Below are 13,419 nucleotides of genomic sequence, written 5' to 3' on the forward strand. Positions count from 1 at the left end.
GGCAACGGCAGAGCAGCAGTAGGTATAGTTAGGGAGTGAGCTGGGGCACGGTGGTGTTCCTCTCTTTCTCTGTCTCTCACACACACAGACAAGCTTTTAAGTCTTACAGCTCCCACAGATGTACAGTATACGGCCTCTGATGTATGCAGGGAAAAGCTGCAGAGGAAATATGGGCAGCATAGATTCATTTGGACATGACAGATAATCAGAAACACACTGTTTGGACCAGTTGTGTCTCAAGAAACTTGGGGAACAGGGAGAAAGGAAACACTAGTTTATTATACAAAAATAACAGCAAGAAACTGCCGGCATCAAGTAACAGAATAAATAACTTTTACTTATATTCCTCTCACTATATGAAGTGTCGGACTAGGGTGAATGTGAAACAGTGCAAACATGATGATTTCATAACACCATTCCAGACAGTATTTATAGACAGTGACGGCGGTAAGTGAAGCATATGAAAATCAGCAACCGAAGCACAAAGCTCTTCTTGCACTCAAGTTAAAAGACTATGTGGCATTCAAAGACACAAATAAGTCATCCTGACATCTACTTGGTCGGTCTTGTTCTGCCTGCGTCTATTTGTCTCAAGCAATATATGTTTTCCCATACATCCACACTCTTCAGGTGCAGTTTGGTGTTATGTGTCTTGATCAGGGATATGTTATATGTGGACAGCAACAGCCAGAGGATAAACTACAATCATTGCTGCAAAACTACTAAACCAAAATACTCAAATATTCATACAGATGTTACACGCTGTGGAACGTAACCAAATGGGCTCGTCGTTCACAGGAAAATGATCAGTGAGACTCATAATTGTTGCCATACAGACTCCACGCCAGAAAATACACAACACACAGACACAAAACTGTTGAGTCTGTAACCTGATGTGTTTGTTGTTTTGAGACAAAGTTCCCATAACTCGTGCATGAGGTTGCACTGTGCTGATCAGCCACAGACAGGAAGCTGCTGGGGAACGTAGAGGGATTTAAATTTGTTTTACAAATGGCAGCGGGAAGACTTGGCAGTTTAATTCATCACACTGCAGAGAATAAATGACAAAGTGAAATACAGACAGACAAAAGTGGTAAACCACAATGGAAGACCACAGAGTGTGTGCATGTGTGCTTGTGGCTGGGCTCACCTCTAATCCATTTCTACCTGTGGGACACAGGGAATTGCCGATGGCTTCTCTATGCCGCGCAATGCGAATCCTAATGAGAAACACATCACCCCCCCACTTTTGTATTTGACCTAGTTTAATCTCCACCTCTCTGGTGCCTTCTTCTTGTTCACTCCTCACTTCTTCATGTACTCAAATAGCAAAACAACATCCACCGGTGTCTTTGATTTAATTTATCCCAGTTTTAAGGGGAAATAATTTGGCTTTTCAGTGTGATGTTCGGTTGGTGTATCAATGAGCGATGTTTTCATAGTGGTTAATGCTTTGTGCAATTTTCATTTTGTATGTGACTTATTCTAAAAGGGAATGCACTATAGTATTAGGCCTAAACTGGAAAGTACAGCTTTACCCCCCCCAAAAACTAAAATGTCCCTCAAGCTCAACTTACCATTTTTTTCCCCCCAGACTTTAACCATTTCTCAAAGTCTTCATCAGCACATGCAGTTTGTTCGTCGTCATCACTTGACCTCAAACGAGGCACTTTGGTTGGTAACACGTGGGTGTACGTCGAAGATGTATTCTTGTGATGGATGTGGAAGGCCTGTATTATCTTTCTCCACCCCGTCCACCGACTCCTGGAAAACACAGGATGTCGTATTAATTTTCTGGGTTACAATTTACCACACTAAGAGTAGTCATTTTAAGTCTGCATATTTCTCAAAAAGATCGTTTACGCAAGTAAAAAAAAAATATTAAAGACAGCCTTTGTAGCATTTTCAAAACAAATAGCACAACTGACAAAAAAAAAAAAAAGCCCTCAAACTGACTCAATAAAGTAAGTTCATCGTGAGGAACGCGGGTAAAACTTTCATTTAAACCCCGCAGTCTTTTCAAAAAGGACTACAAAAAAAAAAAAGAAACGCGAGCACCAATTACGCTTACCTCTGACCCACAGCGTCACTCTGCGTAATTTTGCCGGGAATCTCGCACCACGTGTCTCCAAGCCGGCGAGTTTGTTCCTCTGCTGCGCGATTCATTAACTTTTCATTCCGAAACGAGACCGGGCGGGGAGTTGACTGGCAAAGATGGCGGCGCGGTGGGGAGCAGGCGAGGATACTTTAACTGCGTGCAATATGGAGTTTTTCCGTATGGATACACTGGATGAGGTAACACGGCATCTTCTGTTCTTTACCGCGTGTATTTTCACTGTTACTAGTTTTTTTTTGTGTGTGCGTTTATAGAGGAAAGGTAAGAGTTGGTCTGCACGAGCTGTACGCTGCGCGTGGAAAAGTGACACGTGGATGCAACCGTAGTATCACTTAGTATTGAGAGAGAGAGGGAAAAGAAAAAAAAAAAACTACCGCAACTGTTTTATGGTGACTTTCTAAAGGCGGTGTCTGGAATTAATACTTCATGCTTTAATATAAATGGCTTTTTTTTTTTTTTTTAGCCGTGTGTTAGTGCCTCGCCGACCGGTTACAACGACCAGAGCACGATTCCTCCCTTTATAACATAAACAATCGTTTAAATGAGTGACGTGACAGTTGCGTGTTATTATTGGTGGTCTGCCTGGCATGAACGCAAGGTGTATAATTAATCTCGGCAATACGATTTTAAGGTCCTTCGCTGGGTTTTGTGTGCAAAAGTACTCTGTGTACTGTGCATCAACTGATTGATACACACGTGGCAACAAACAACGCAAGTCGCCGATCAGCTGCCTTTTATCCCACATGCGTGTAGTGTGGCTGTAACTTGAATAGTGTTTCTTGACTATGGATCAGTAGCTTTATTCATTTTTGCCGGGGTGTAGTTTTTAGGCTTCGCGCCAGCACGTTGCAGTAGTATCATGAGTTCCGTGTTGGTGCATTCAGTGATGAGGGTCTTTTTTTTTTAAATATATTTACACGATGACTGCAGTCGGGGCAGTTACACACACGAGTGTGATTGCCCGCTCTGACACTGCTCTACCAAAATCTCATTCAAAAAAAATCTCGGTATCTTGTGTATATTCACATGTGGTATAGCCAGTGGTGAATCACATGTTGGCTTCCTTCACGCATGCGCAGGAGGAACAATACATTTGTATCTCCTTACGCACAGCATAGTGTTTAGAAATAACCGCCTGTAACTTGATTAGTGAAAAAAATAAAATAAAATGAGGCATTCAAATGTTTTATTTAGGTTTGTAATTCGTAAAAGAAAAGATGAGGCCCCTGCTCGGGTTTGTTGTAGTGCAACACGTGGGCTAGGTGGTGGCCTCTCTTTGGACGGAGTGAGGCGAGGATCAAACATGTCTGCGCACTGTAAGCGTGTGTAGATGGAAACACGTGGGTCGCTGTCATTAGATTAAAGTTTAGATTAAAGTGCATCATGTTATCAGTTGTTTTCTCTAAATTGGACCTTTATACTAGAGTTGATGTAGTTATTTATGTGAATCAAATTAAACACGCAGTTTTACACCAAGTGATGAGACTTCCATCATTTTTTTTTTTTTTTTTTTTTTTTTAAACATTAACTACTGTATATAGTTTTTGTTTATCGAACTTGTATACAAAGTATAGGTATTACAGGGACACTAGTCCATTGAAAATTGTCTTCTTTGGACAGATCATTTATTTACTTATTCAGTTCATAATTTGTGTTGAAGCAGTGGATAACAGTAGAATTCATATTGCTAATTGATTTGTAAATTGAGTCATTCTTTAATGTTTGCGTGTTTTTCAGATTAAGAGAAAATGCATCTGGAATTTTCTTTTTGTAAATGGTCTGTACTTGTATAGTGCTTTATCACCTTTTGGCACTTTAACATAGTTTTCCCATTCATACAATAATGAGACAGATCACCACGCAATGTGCTGCCATCAGGAGCACATTCACACACAATGGTACACCATCAGGAGCAACTAAGGGTTCATTGTCTTGCTGAAGGACACTTATGCATGGGACAGGAGGAGCAGGGGTTCGAACCACCAACCTTCCAGTTAGTGTGCAACCCACTCTACCCTCTGAGCCACAGCCTCCCTTTGTCCGGCTGGACTTTAAAATGGGTGTCATGCCTTACCCTCTAGGGTTTCCTTTTGTCTCACTCATTTTCAAATGCCCTTCTTCGCACCGACAACCAGCAAATAAACAAGCTTGGTGGACGCTATTCTGTGTTCACATTTATATATTTATAAAAATTCTCGGTAGCACATCATCAACAACAGGGAACTACGAAGTCGAAGGCAACTGGACTTCACTGGAATAACACTTTACAAGGTGCTGCCATCAGGAGCACATCCACACACAATGGTACACCATCAGGAGCAACTAAGGGTTCATTGTCTTGCTGAAGGACACTTATGCCCGGACAGGAGGAGCGGGGGATCGAACCACCAACCTTCCAGTTAGTGTTAAGATTGTGTTAAAAAGTGATCCAGTGCAGACATCTACAAACCACTACTAACAGAAAAACATATGCCGCATTAAAGACATGACCATTCTTAAATAATTATTTTAAGCTGCTGCGAAGTCAAAATAGATAGTTACTTTTTAAAATGTTTACATATTAATGTATTAAGTTGTTAAAAATGTTTACGCACGAATAAATGAATTGTTGCACCTGTGTGTAAAATATTATTTTTTTAACAACTTTTGCTGTGGTTGCTGCTTGCAGATAGTTTTTGCCTGATTCACATTTCCAGGTTTGTTATTTGTTTTTGTGCCAAAATACAATCTGATGTGTCCTCTTTCCTCTCTAGACCTCTGCCCTGAGCTGTGGAGAAACTCTGGAGGCCCTTCAAAGCTGCTTAGATCCCACCATCCTGTCTATGTTTGAGGACACGCCAATAATCGAGGCAAGACTAATTGAGAAAAAAAAAAAAAAAATCTATGTAACACAATGTTTGTTCACAGTGGCTGATGTTCATGTCTTGACCTGATTTATTTGTTCATGTGTTTATTTAGACTCAGGGGCTCGATGAGGAAAGTGAAGCCACGCTGTTAACCGCCCTGACGGAGATCCTCGACAATGTAGATGACGAGAACCTGTCCCCATTTGACATGCTGCCTGACTCGGACCTGCTGTCGGGTCGGAAGGGCAGGGAACACTCTCCGGTTAGTGTCCAGCTGTCATGCATAGCTCTCGATGTGTCTCGCAGATCTCCTGCTCTCCGCATCCCTCATCTGGCCTCTGAGCTCGTTGCAGAGAGTGAAAGGCAGTGGGAAGACACCCCACTGACCACTGGTTGTAAACATACCTCTTTACCATTGAGTTAAAGTCTGTGTTGGAAAAATTACTCAGAGGCTTGGTTCAAAATCAAACACATCGGACATTTATTCTTGCAAGAAGGAGCAAATACATGCACCCTCAAAGAGAGGTGTCCAGCATTGCTCCCCCCAGCAGTGATTCCCCCCCCCCCCAGCAGTCCTCTCCAGCAGGGCTCGCCCCAGCCTGGTTTCCCCCAACAGTCCTCTCCTCCGTAGTCCTTTCAGTCACTCCTCCTAGGGCAGCTTTTATACAGTGTGACAAACAATTGACAGTCACCCCCATTCCCTTTGGGGGTTATCTGCTTTCGTATGGTAATACTGAGTTGGTTGTAGGTCACAAGATAAGGACACATCAATTAGATGCAGAACGTAAAACAAAAAGGAATCACTTGCAAATAAGATAGACAACAAAATAAACTTTTCGGAGCCTGCTTGACAAGAGACTTTCCAGAGCCACAATGCAAACAAGAGGAAGAGACAAATCTTTTTTTCCATCATCTGTAAAATATAAAAGAGTTGATGAAATTATGCCGTTGTTTATCTTTCATTCTCCAGCTCAGGAGATTGCTGTGCCTGTCCCGTTCCTCTCCAGAGAAAGACACGTTATATAGACCTTTATCAACTGGAAAGGTAGCTTTTCTCACTCATATTCACATATATTACTGTGTAATGCAGACAGATTTCAGAACATGACCGTGTATTTGTTTCCCTGTCTGTACCCAGAGCCTCCCCAGGATACAGGCAGACTCTCTCCAGAGGAGTGATGGTGAAGAAGAGGAAAACCGCTCCCTCACTCTGAGCCCAGTGAGACATGGCTCATGTTTTGACAGTGACCCGCTAGACTGGGAAGGCCTGACCCTTCCACTTCCTGTCTCGTTTGAGCAGGCGGGTGAAGACAACATCTCAGTTAGCCTGGGAGACTTGGTCAGGCAGATGCATATGGCCATATGTGTGGAGAATGAAGAGGGCGAACAGATGTTGCCCGAAGGAGGCATACTGCTGGAGGTTGTGGACCAGGGGGAGAATGGAGAACCCATCCTGGCCATCCCACACATGAATCTCCCGGTTTCTCTACCACTGAAGCAGCAGCCTTCAGGAAATGAGCAGAAAGTTTCTAATGAAGCAGAAGAGGAAGCCAATGACAGTTCAGAGCATATTGTCGTTGATGATGATGATGAGGAAGACCTGACGGTCTACAAGGTTCTGATGAAAAATGCTTCCCCAACAACATCATCCGGCCTCATTTCGGATGTGACAGATGAGATGGTCATTACAAGACAGAAAGAAGATATTAAAGAGAAAATCCCCTCCCGACGAAAAAAGAAAAAGAAAAGCAAAGAACAGTGCATATCTGATCCTGCAGAGGGAAGGGTCCTGAGGAGCGGCACTGTAAGAAAGATGGTACAGGAACCAGGCCAAAAAAAAACAAAAGGGTCAGTTAAAGAGAAGAAGCATAAAGTCTCAAAGGTTCCTCTTGCCTCAAGTCAAACTTCATCTCTTGACAGACCTAAGGAAATAGATCTGTGCCAAACTGAAACACAAACAGAAACCACCACTACACCAGTGTTGCCTGAATCGAATGTGCAAGTTGCCACGTGTCTGTCACCCAGACAGGAGACATCTCCGTTAGCCGCTAACCCTGAGAAGAGTCAACCTAGCGTTTCACCAACAGCAGTGAGCTCCCAACAGCCCGATGAAAAACCACAACAGCCGGTCCCAGCCCCGGATGAGCTGGGAGACTCATCAGCAGCTCCCTCTGCTATCATCTCCTCCGTGTCTTCAGACCCCGCAGCTGCTCCTCTCTCTGTGACACTGGCTGTTAGTGAGGCCCTCCCTCCTGTGGCCCCGGCAGTCCCAGAGCCAAAAACCAAAGCACTCAGTCTAGCGGAGTACCGGCGGCTTAGACAGCAGAAAAAGCCAGCGTCGGTGGAGAAACCAGACGGCAACATCACCAGGTGGCCCAGCCTCCCCGAGCTTCCGAAAGAGCTCCCCCCTATTTTCTACCTGCCTGACCCCAGGCCCAAAGATCCTCGACGCCCAAACCCCCAGGCACCGAAGAATGAAGTGGAGGAGGTCAAACCTGCCTGGCAGCCCAGGGGACCGTGTGCACCACCCACCCCCGAGGCGCTGTTGGTGCCACCAGCCTACATGGTTGCATCATCCAGCAAAGTTTCAGCAACTACTCCAGCTCCTAAACCCCAGCAGACACCTGAACCTTCCAAACTACCCCAAAAGCCCTCCGTTCCCGCCCCTAATTCAGTGGCCAATTTAGCCACACATCAGCACACCATTGCTCAGCCCGCAGTGTCTTGTGTGCCTCAGAACCAAGTCCCACCAGCTTCCTTGAAACCCGTCTCTCAGCTCGTGTCTTCAACAGATGGGAAAAGTTCTCCTGCACTCTCGGGAGGAAAGGGCAGAGTCGACGAAATCCCCCAATCTCAGACCTTATCTCCGAAGTTGGCTGAGCTCACTAAGGCCTGTCCTAAAACCACTAATGCTGGGTCGGCTCCCGGTGCCCCCCAGAAGACCACTGTTGTTTCTCAGAAGGTGCCCGAATTCACTGCTTCTACCTCTTCGAATAACCCTGTCGCATCCGACATCAAGTCCTCCAAACTCGCCACCAACGGTACCCCCGCTGGGTTCCTCCTTAGCTGCTCCTTTTTCGGACTCCCGCAGTCAAACGACAAAACCCGCTGTGCTTGAAACTAAAGAGAAACCCACTACAGCAGTGAAGCACCAAAGATCAAAGAGCCCCACACAGGAGCTGATCGAGGCGTTCACCAGTGAAATAGGTGAGCTGGAGTTGATTTTATGACCGCAGAAGATTTGTTCAGAAATGGGCATTTGATTTCTGTACTTTTTTTGATTGAAGGCATATCATATTTTCTTGCGAACAAATACACAAATAAGTAATTGATTCCGTGACACTCTTAACAGCTGATGTTAATCTACAAAGCCACTGTGGTAAAATTGTCCGTCAGTGGCACAGCTCTGCCGACTAAAACTCTAGCCTGTACTTAATCTGCTCCAGTGGTTGGCTGATGTGCGGGAAGTCGGCATCAGAAATTATTCAGGAGAAACTTCGTCTGCTGTTTTTGCAGTGAGATAATATGTCGGGTCACAGTAAAGATCGAAACATTTGCACCCTTTAGGATCATTGTGTAAATCATCGCACACCCGTCAGCACTTGAATTGAGCCAGAGAGTCCGGTCTGTCTTGTGTCTGACAGTATTCTTCTATTTTAGTGTAACTGTGAACTGAGCATTTTTGTATAAAAACATGTGTCGTAATGATCCATTACAATGGCATTTTTGTAGGAATTGAAGCTGCTGATCTGACAAGCTTACTGGAGCAGTTTGAGGAGACACAAGGTAATTAAAACCGTTCCAATTTTCACTTTATCCATTGTCTTTTTTTTTTCTTCTTTTCTTTCATACTTAGGTTCTGGCATGGGTTAGTTGTTCTGGCCTGCAGCTTAGTGAGTCACAGTTTACTAGGAGGCTATATGTAGTCAGAGGATCAGTTTTTTTCCGTAATGGTGGGAAGCAGTTTACAACATGGCAGCACTGTCTATGGTTAGCAGTAGTGGGTTAGTTGGTAGAGGGACTTTGACTAAAAGACTTAAAGGGATAGCAAGAGCCTGCCTAAAAAGTTAAATTGATTACATCCAGGTCATCCTGGAGTTACACCACTATTTCCTTATATTTTGACTGACAGAAAACATCCAAGAGCCAGCACATTGTTAACAGTCGAACAAAAGTGACCTATGGAACCAGTATAATAATGGAGTCGTTCATGTGAACTTAAAGCTCATGTAATCATCCTGGAAACGTGTGTTTAACCTTTTGAGATTGTTGGGAACTGTTGAAAATATCAGAATTTTATTTCTAGTGAAACATTCCCCTTTAAGAGAGATGGTGCTGCAGGGGGCAGAGAAGCTGCTTTGTGCTCTGGTCTGCTCAGCTGCTGGAATTCTGCCCTGTCGGCAAATCCATTTAACTCTCGCCCTGCTGTCTTTGTTTGGGTGGCTGTACAAGGCCCAACTCGTAACGAGGGGTTGAACTGCGTGTGCTGTTAATCATGTCAGTGACTATTGAACCTGTGGGCAATGCCCAATGTAGCCGTGAACCAGATTAATACAGCATAATTTGCGTCATTTTCAGTTTTGTCCACGCAGTCCTGAAGTGTTCCCTGTCCACTGTTTATTCCCCGAGCTGATGTACTCATTTCCCTGTTCCTTCTCCCCTCAGCCAAAGAAGAGCAATGTGTGCCGGAGGTCTCTGGTAGAGCAGCAGCTGTAGGAAACTCGAGGTGAGTTACCCTACAGCCCTCAAGCTGCTCTGTGTGAGTGATTAGGTGACGCAGAAAAACTCCAGGAGTGTGAAACCTGGTCCTGCGTGTATGCGTGACTGTGTGTATGTGTGGAGGTGACACAAGTCCCACCTTTTGCCAGGACCTACCGCAAACCCTGCCATTGTCTGCCCACACTGTAATGTGTTTTCAGGTCTGAATTTGGTCTGAAGACCAATTTAGGTGTTAGCAACACTGTTTACCACTGATGTATCAACACACAACTGTGCTTGCTTTGCAGCGTTGAATTGGTTCCAAAGAAAACGGCAGTGGAGCGTTTAAAAGCAAATGACCTCTCTTGTGCAGGTAATTCAGTATTTTGGCTTCAAGACGAGTCCATCAAGTTAAACATTGAAATAAAAAAGACTTTGATTTTTATCTGTATAAAGGTTTGGTTGTAATTGGGGTACGCATTCTTTCCCTCTGCTTTAGTTCTGACTCCTCCAGTCACTCCTCCCTACCAGATGTGGAAACCTCTGGCCCCTGTGGCCCTGCTAGGGAAGAGCAAAGCCGTGGAGGCCCTCAAGTCGAACCCTCCTAAGATTATCCAGATAGAAGCCCGGCCTCTGCCCTCGGTCAGGTCCCGTAGCAAGCCAACTCCTGCTGCTGCTGCCAAAGTGTCCCCCGCCCTGGCCTGCATGGATCACGACTATTGCCTTCCCAACAATAGCACATCCACTGGAGAGCCAGGCATACGCTGGAACATTAAACAGCAATCTTTCATCACTATCAAACCCATCAAACAACATGCAGCAACCACTACACAAACTGCCCCGGCTTCATCTCTTCCGGCTACCACAAATTCTGTTGTTTCAACCAAAACACCAGATTTTCAGCTGACAGAGACCACGGAGCACGAGATAAAGGATGGGATGGAGGAAAGCTCTGTTCCGGAGACTCCAGATGCTTCTCCTGCTTGGGAGGAGACTGAATTCTCTTTTAAAGACCGGAGCCCCAAGGAAGGGCCTTTTGGGAGGTCTTACCGTCATCATGCTTCTTCTCGTACACCCAGCCCCGCATGTAGTCCCAAAGAGAGAACTGGAGGCCGATCCAGAAAAAGAGGATCCCATCGGTCTTCCAGCCCTTTGTCCAGCTGTTCAGAATCAGACTCCCAGTCCTCTAGATCTCGTTCTAGATCATTCTCTCCAGCTAAGAAAAGGTTTGTCCTTCTGTCAAAACATCTGCTTGATTCGGTGTCTCCACACCGATTACTACATGTTGGGATTTTTCTTGCCCCTCATGTATTCCTTCTTTTTGGTCTGCAGGTATCGTTCCCATAACTCTGAGAGCAGTTCCAGCTCCTCCTCTCGGTCCTCCTCTCAATCCTCCTCTCTGTCCTCCTCTCGGTCCCCCTCTCGGTCCTCCTCTTGGTCTTCCTCTCGGTCCTCCTCTCGGTTCTCTCCCTCTGTGTCCCGCTCTCCTCCCAGGAGGAGGAGGAAGTACTCATATTCTTCTTCCCATTCTGGCTCCTGGAGTCGCTCCAAGTCGCGGTCTCAATCCCCGCGAAGACCAGCCCAGTGGAGAAGCAGAACATTGCACAGGTGCGGTACAGGAATCGTGTTGATCTGGATGGCAGTGTTCACATGGACTTTATAGCAGTTTCACTTGTGTAGGACAAATACTTTAAGCCTTTTAAAGAATATATATATATATATATATAATGGGGAAAAAAAACTATGTATAACTAACGACTAAAGACTTCAACCTGTCTTCCACAGTCCATCATGTCGGCCCAGCTATGGTCAGGGTGCAAGGACAAACGTGGAAGATGTAAAAAGACGCAAGGAGAAAGCCATAGTAAGTGAATATACTCTGGGTTTACAGTTCTCTAAGGGGAAAAAGTGTCAAAGTTACAACAGTGTAACTGAATAATCGAATCGACTACTTTCTCTCTCAGGAGGAGCGCCGAATTGTTTACGTCGGACGAATTCGGGGAACGATGACCCAAAATGAGCTTAAAGAGCGGTTCTCATACTTTGGCGAGATTGAAGAATGTACCCTGCACTTTAGAGACCAAGGGTTAGTACATACACAGCTTGGAATGTACATATATTTTGTAATGAGAAAGTACTTAACCATTGTAATTATCTTTTTTTTTTTTTTTTTTAAATGCACTGTCTTTGAACCTTGTTGGTCTTGTCTGTGACCTCTTAGGCCAAGCTACAGTGCTAAAGCAAATTCAGGCTTGTTTATAACTGGGGAGGCCTGGCAACACCCCTGGGTCGCTCTTTTAAAAGCAAGCCATATCTCAAAACTGTGTACAAGAACTTCAACTAGCTTCTCTAGATCTGGTGTCACACTAAAAATGAATACAAACTGAGGTTTTGGTTTTCTGCCACAGGGATAACTATGGGTTTGTGACTTATTACGACACCAAGGATGCTTTCACGGCTATCGAGAATGGAAGCAAGCTCCGCAAACCTGACGAGCTGCCGTTTGATCTCTGTTTTGGTGGAAGGAGGCAGTTCTGCCAGACCAGCTACGCTGATTTGGGTAGGTTTCAAATTGCCAGACGCAATCAAAGTTCCTGTTGCTCTTGCACACATTGGTGTACCTCTATTCAAATAGCACTGATATGGTTTGCAGAAGATTGATTAAAATGATCTCTGCAGATTATCCTGGTAGTGTGAGCAACACAGCAGATAAGGGCCATTGTACTTTGGCAAGTGCAGCCAATAACTGCTGGTAAATCACATGGAGGGATGATCACACTGCAGGAAGGAGAAAGAATATTTGTTTTAAGCATATTGACATTTTAATGGGATGCTTGCATGTTTCAAAAAGGTGAAAAATAAAGTTGTATTTGTTGATCAATCATGAATTTGGGAGGTGTTATGAAGAGGAGATTTGATTCGGGACTTCAGCTTTTGTAAACTCATCCATCTTTTAGAATTGTTCAACCCAAATGTAGTATTTTCTACTGCCCTTTATTTTAATGCAATGCTGCTTTGTCCTTGTCATTTCAGATTCGAATAGAGATTACGATCCATTGCCTACCAAAGGCAAGTTTCAGGCACTAGACTTCGACACTTTATTGAAGCAGGCCAAGCAGAATCTGAAGAGGTAACAGAAGGCCTGCAACAGGAAGCAGCTGACAATTACCTCAGAGCCGATGGTTGGCTCCTCACCTGCAACACTGTCTTCACATTTTAGTTGTTGCTTTAGTTTGGGTTTTTTTATTATTTTGTTTCTGCAAGATAACACCTTCTATTGAAGTGAAGATTTATAATGAAAGTAGTAAAAGAAGTCAAAAAAAAAATTTGAAATTAATAATTTTTTAAAAAGTTTATTTAAATGTGCGATTGAATCATTTTTAAAGGGGGGGAAATAAGTGGAATGTATCTCTCTAATCACTGGGAGAGGATGTAATGCATCCAAATGTACTACAGCCTTAAATAAAAAAAAAAGTGAAACTGAAATCTTTCTGTTTTTCATTCCAACTCGCCTGTCTTGTTTCATTGGTCAAATCTTCATATAAAACATAAACAAAATACTTTTTTTATTTTCATACAACACATTTTGATATGCAAGAAGTGCTCTTGTATAGACCATTATCATGTCAAACTTTGTGACTCATCAGCAGGTGAAATACGTTTCATTAGCAGTGGCCCACTGGCATGAAGTGGGTCAGAGCCCTGGCTCTAGCTCACCCAAATGGAATTTACATGTTATTCTCTTAAAAACCTGTGCTT

The 13,419-nt window shown here is 44.1% G+C and overlaps 1 protein-coding gene and 1 non-coding gene across 2 annotated transcripts; both read left to right on the forward strand.

Annotated features, from left to right (window-relative positions):
• Window positions 1–2,205: 2,205 nt before the first annotated feature.
• pprc1 (PPARG related coactivator 1) lies at window positions 2,206–13,059 on the forward strand. The gene is given in 15 exon segments (XM_069144726.1): window positions 2,206–2,295; window positions 4,870–4,965; window positions 5,075–5,224; window positions 5,933–6,007; window positions 6,101–8,072; window positions 8,074–8,169; window positions 8,695–8,748; window positions 9,628–9,688; window positions 9,969–10,033; window positions 10,160–10,886; window positions 10,993–11,268; window positions 11,446–11,524; window positions 11,625–11,746; window positions 12,069–12,220; window positions 12,694–13,059. Coding segments are annotated over 15 exon segments (4,107 nt in total). The 5' UTR covers window positions 2,206–2,214; the 3' UTR covers window positions 12,795–13,059.
• Window positions 11,837–11,976, forward strand: LOC138195655 (small nucleolar RNA SNORA50). The gene has a single exon (XR_011178026.1). It is a non-coding gene; the product is annotated as a small nucleolar RNA SNORA50 (small nucleolar RNA).
• Window positions 13,060–13,419: the final 360 nt, after the last annotated feature.

Source organism: Embiotoca jacksoni, unplaced genomic scaffold, assembly GCF_022577435.1.
Source record: "Embiotoca jacksoni isolate LCO1_2020_lvr unplaced genomic scaffold, fEmbJac1.0.p SCAF_12, whole genome shotgun sequence".
Taxonomy (NCBI): Eukaryota; Metazoa; Chordata; class Actinopteri; family Embiotocidae; genus Embiotoca; species Embiotoca jacksoni.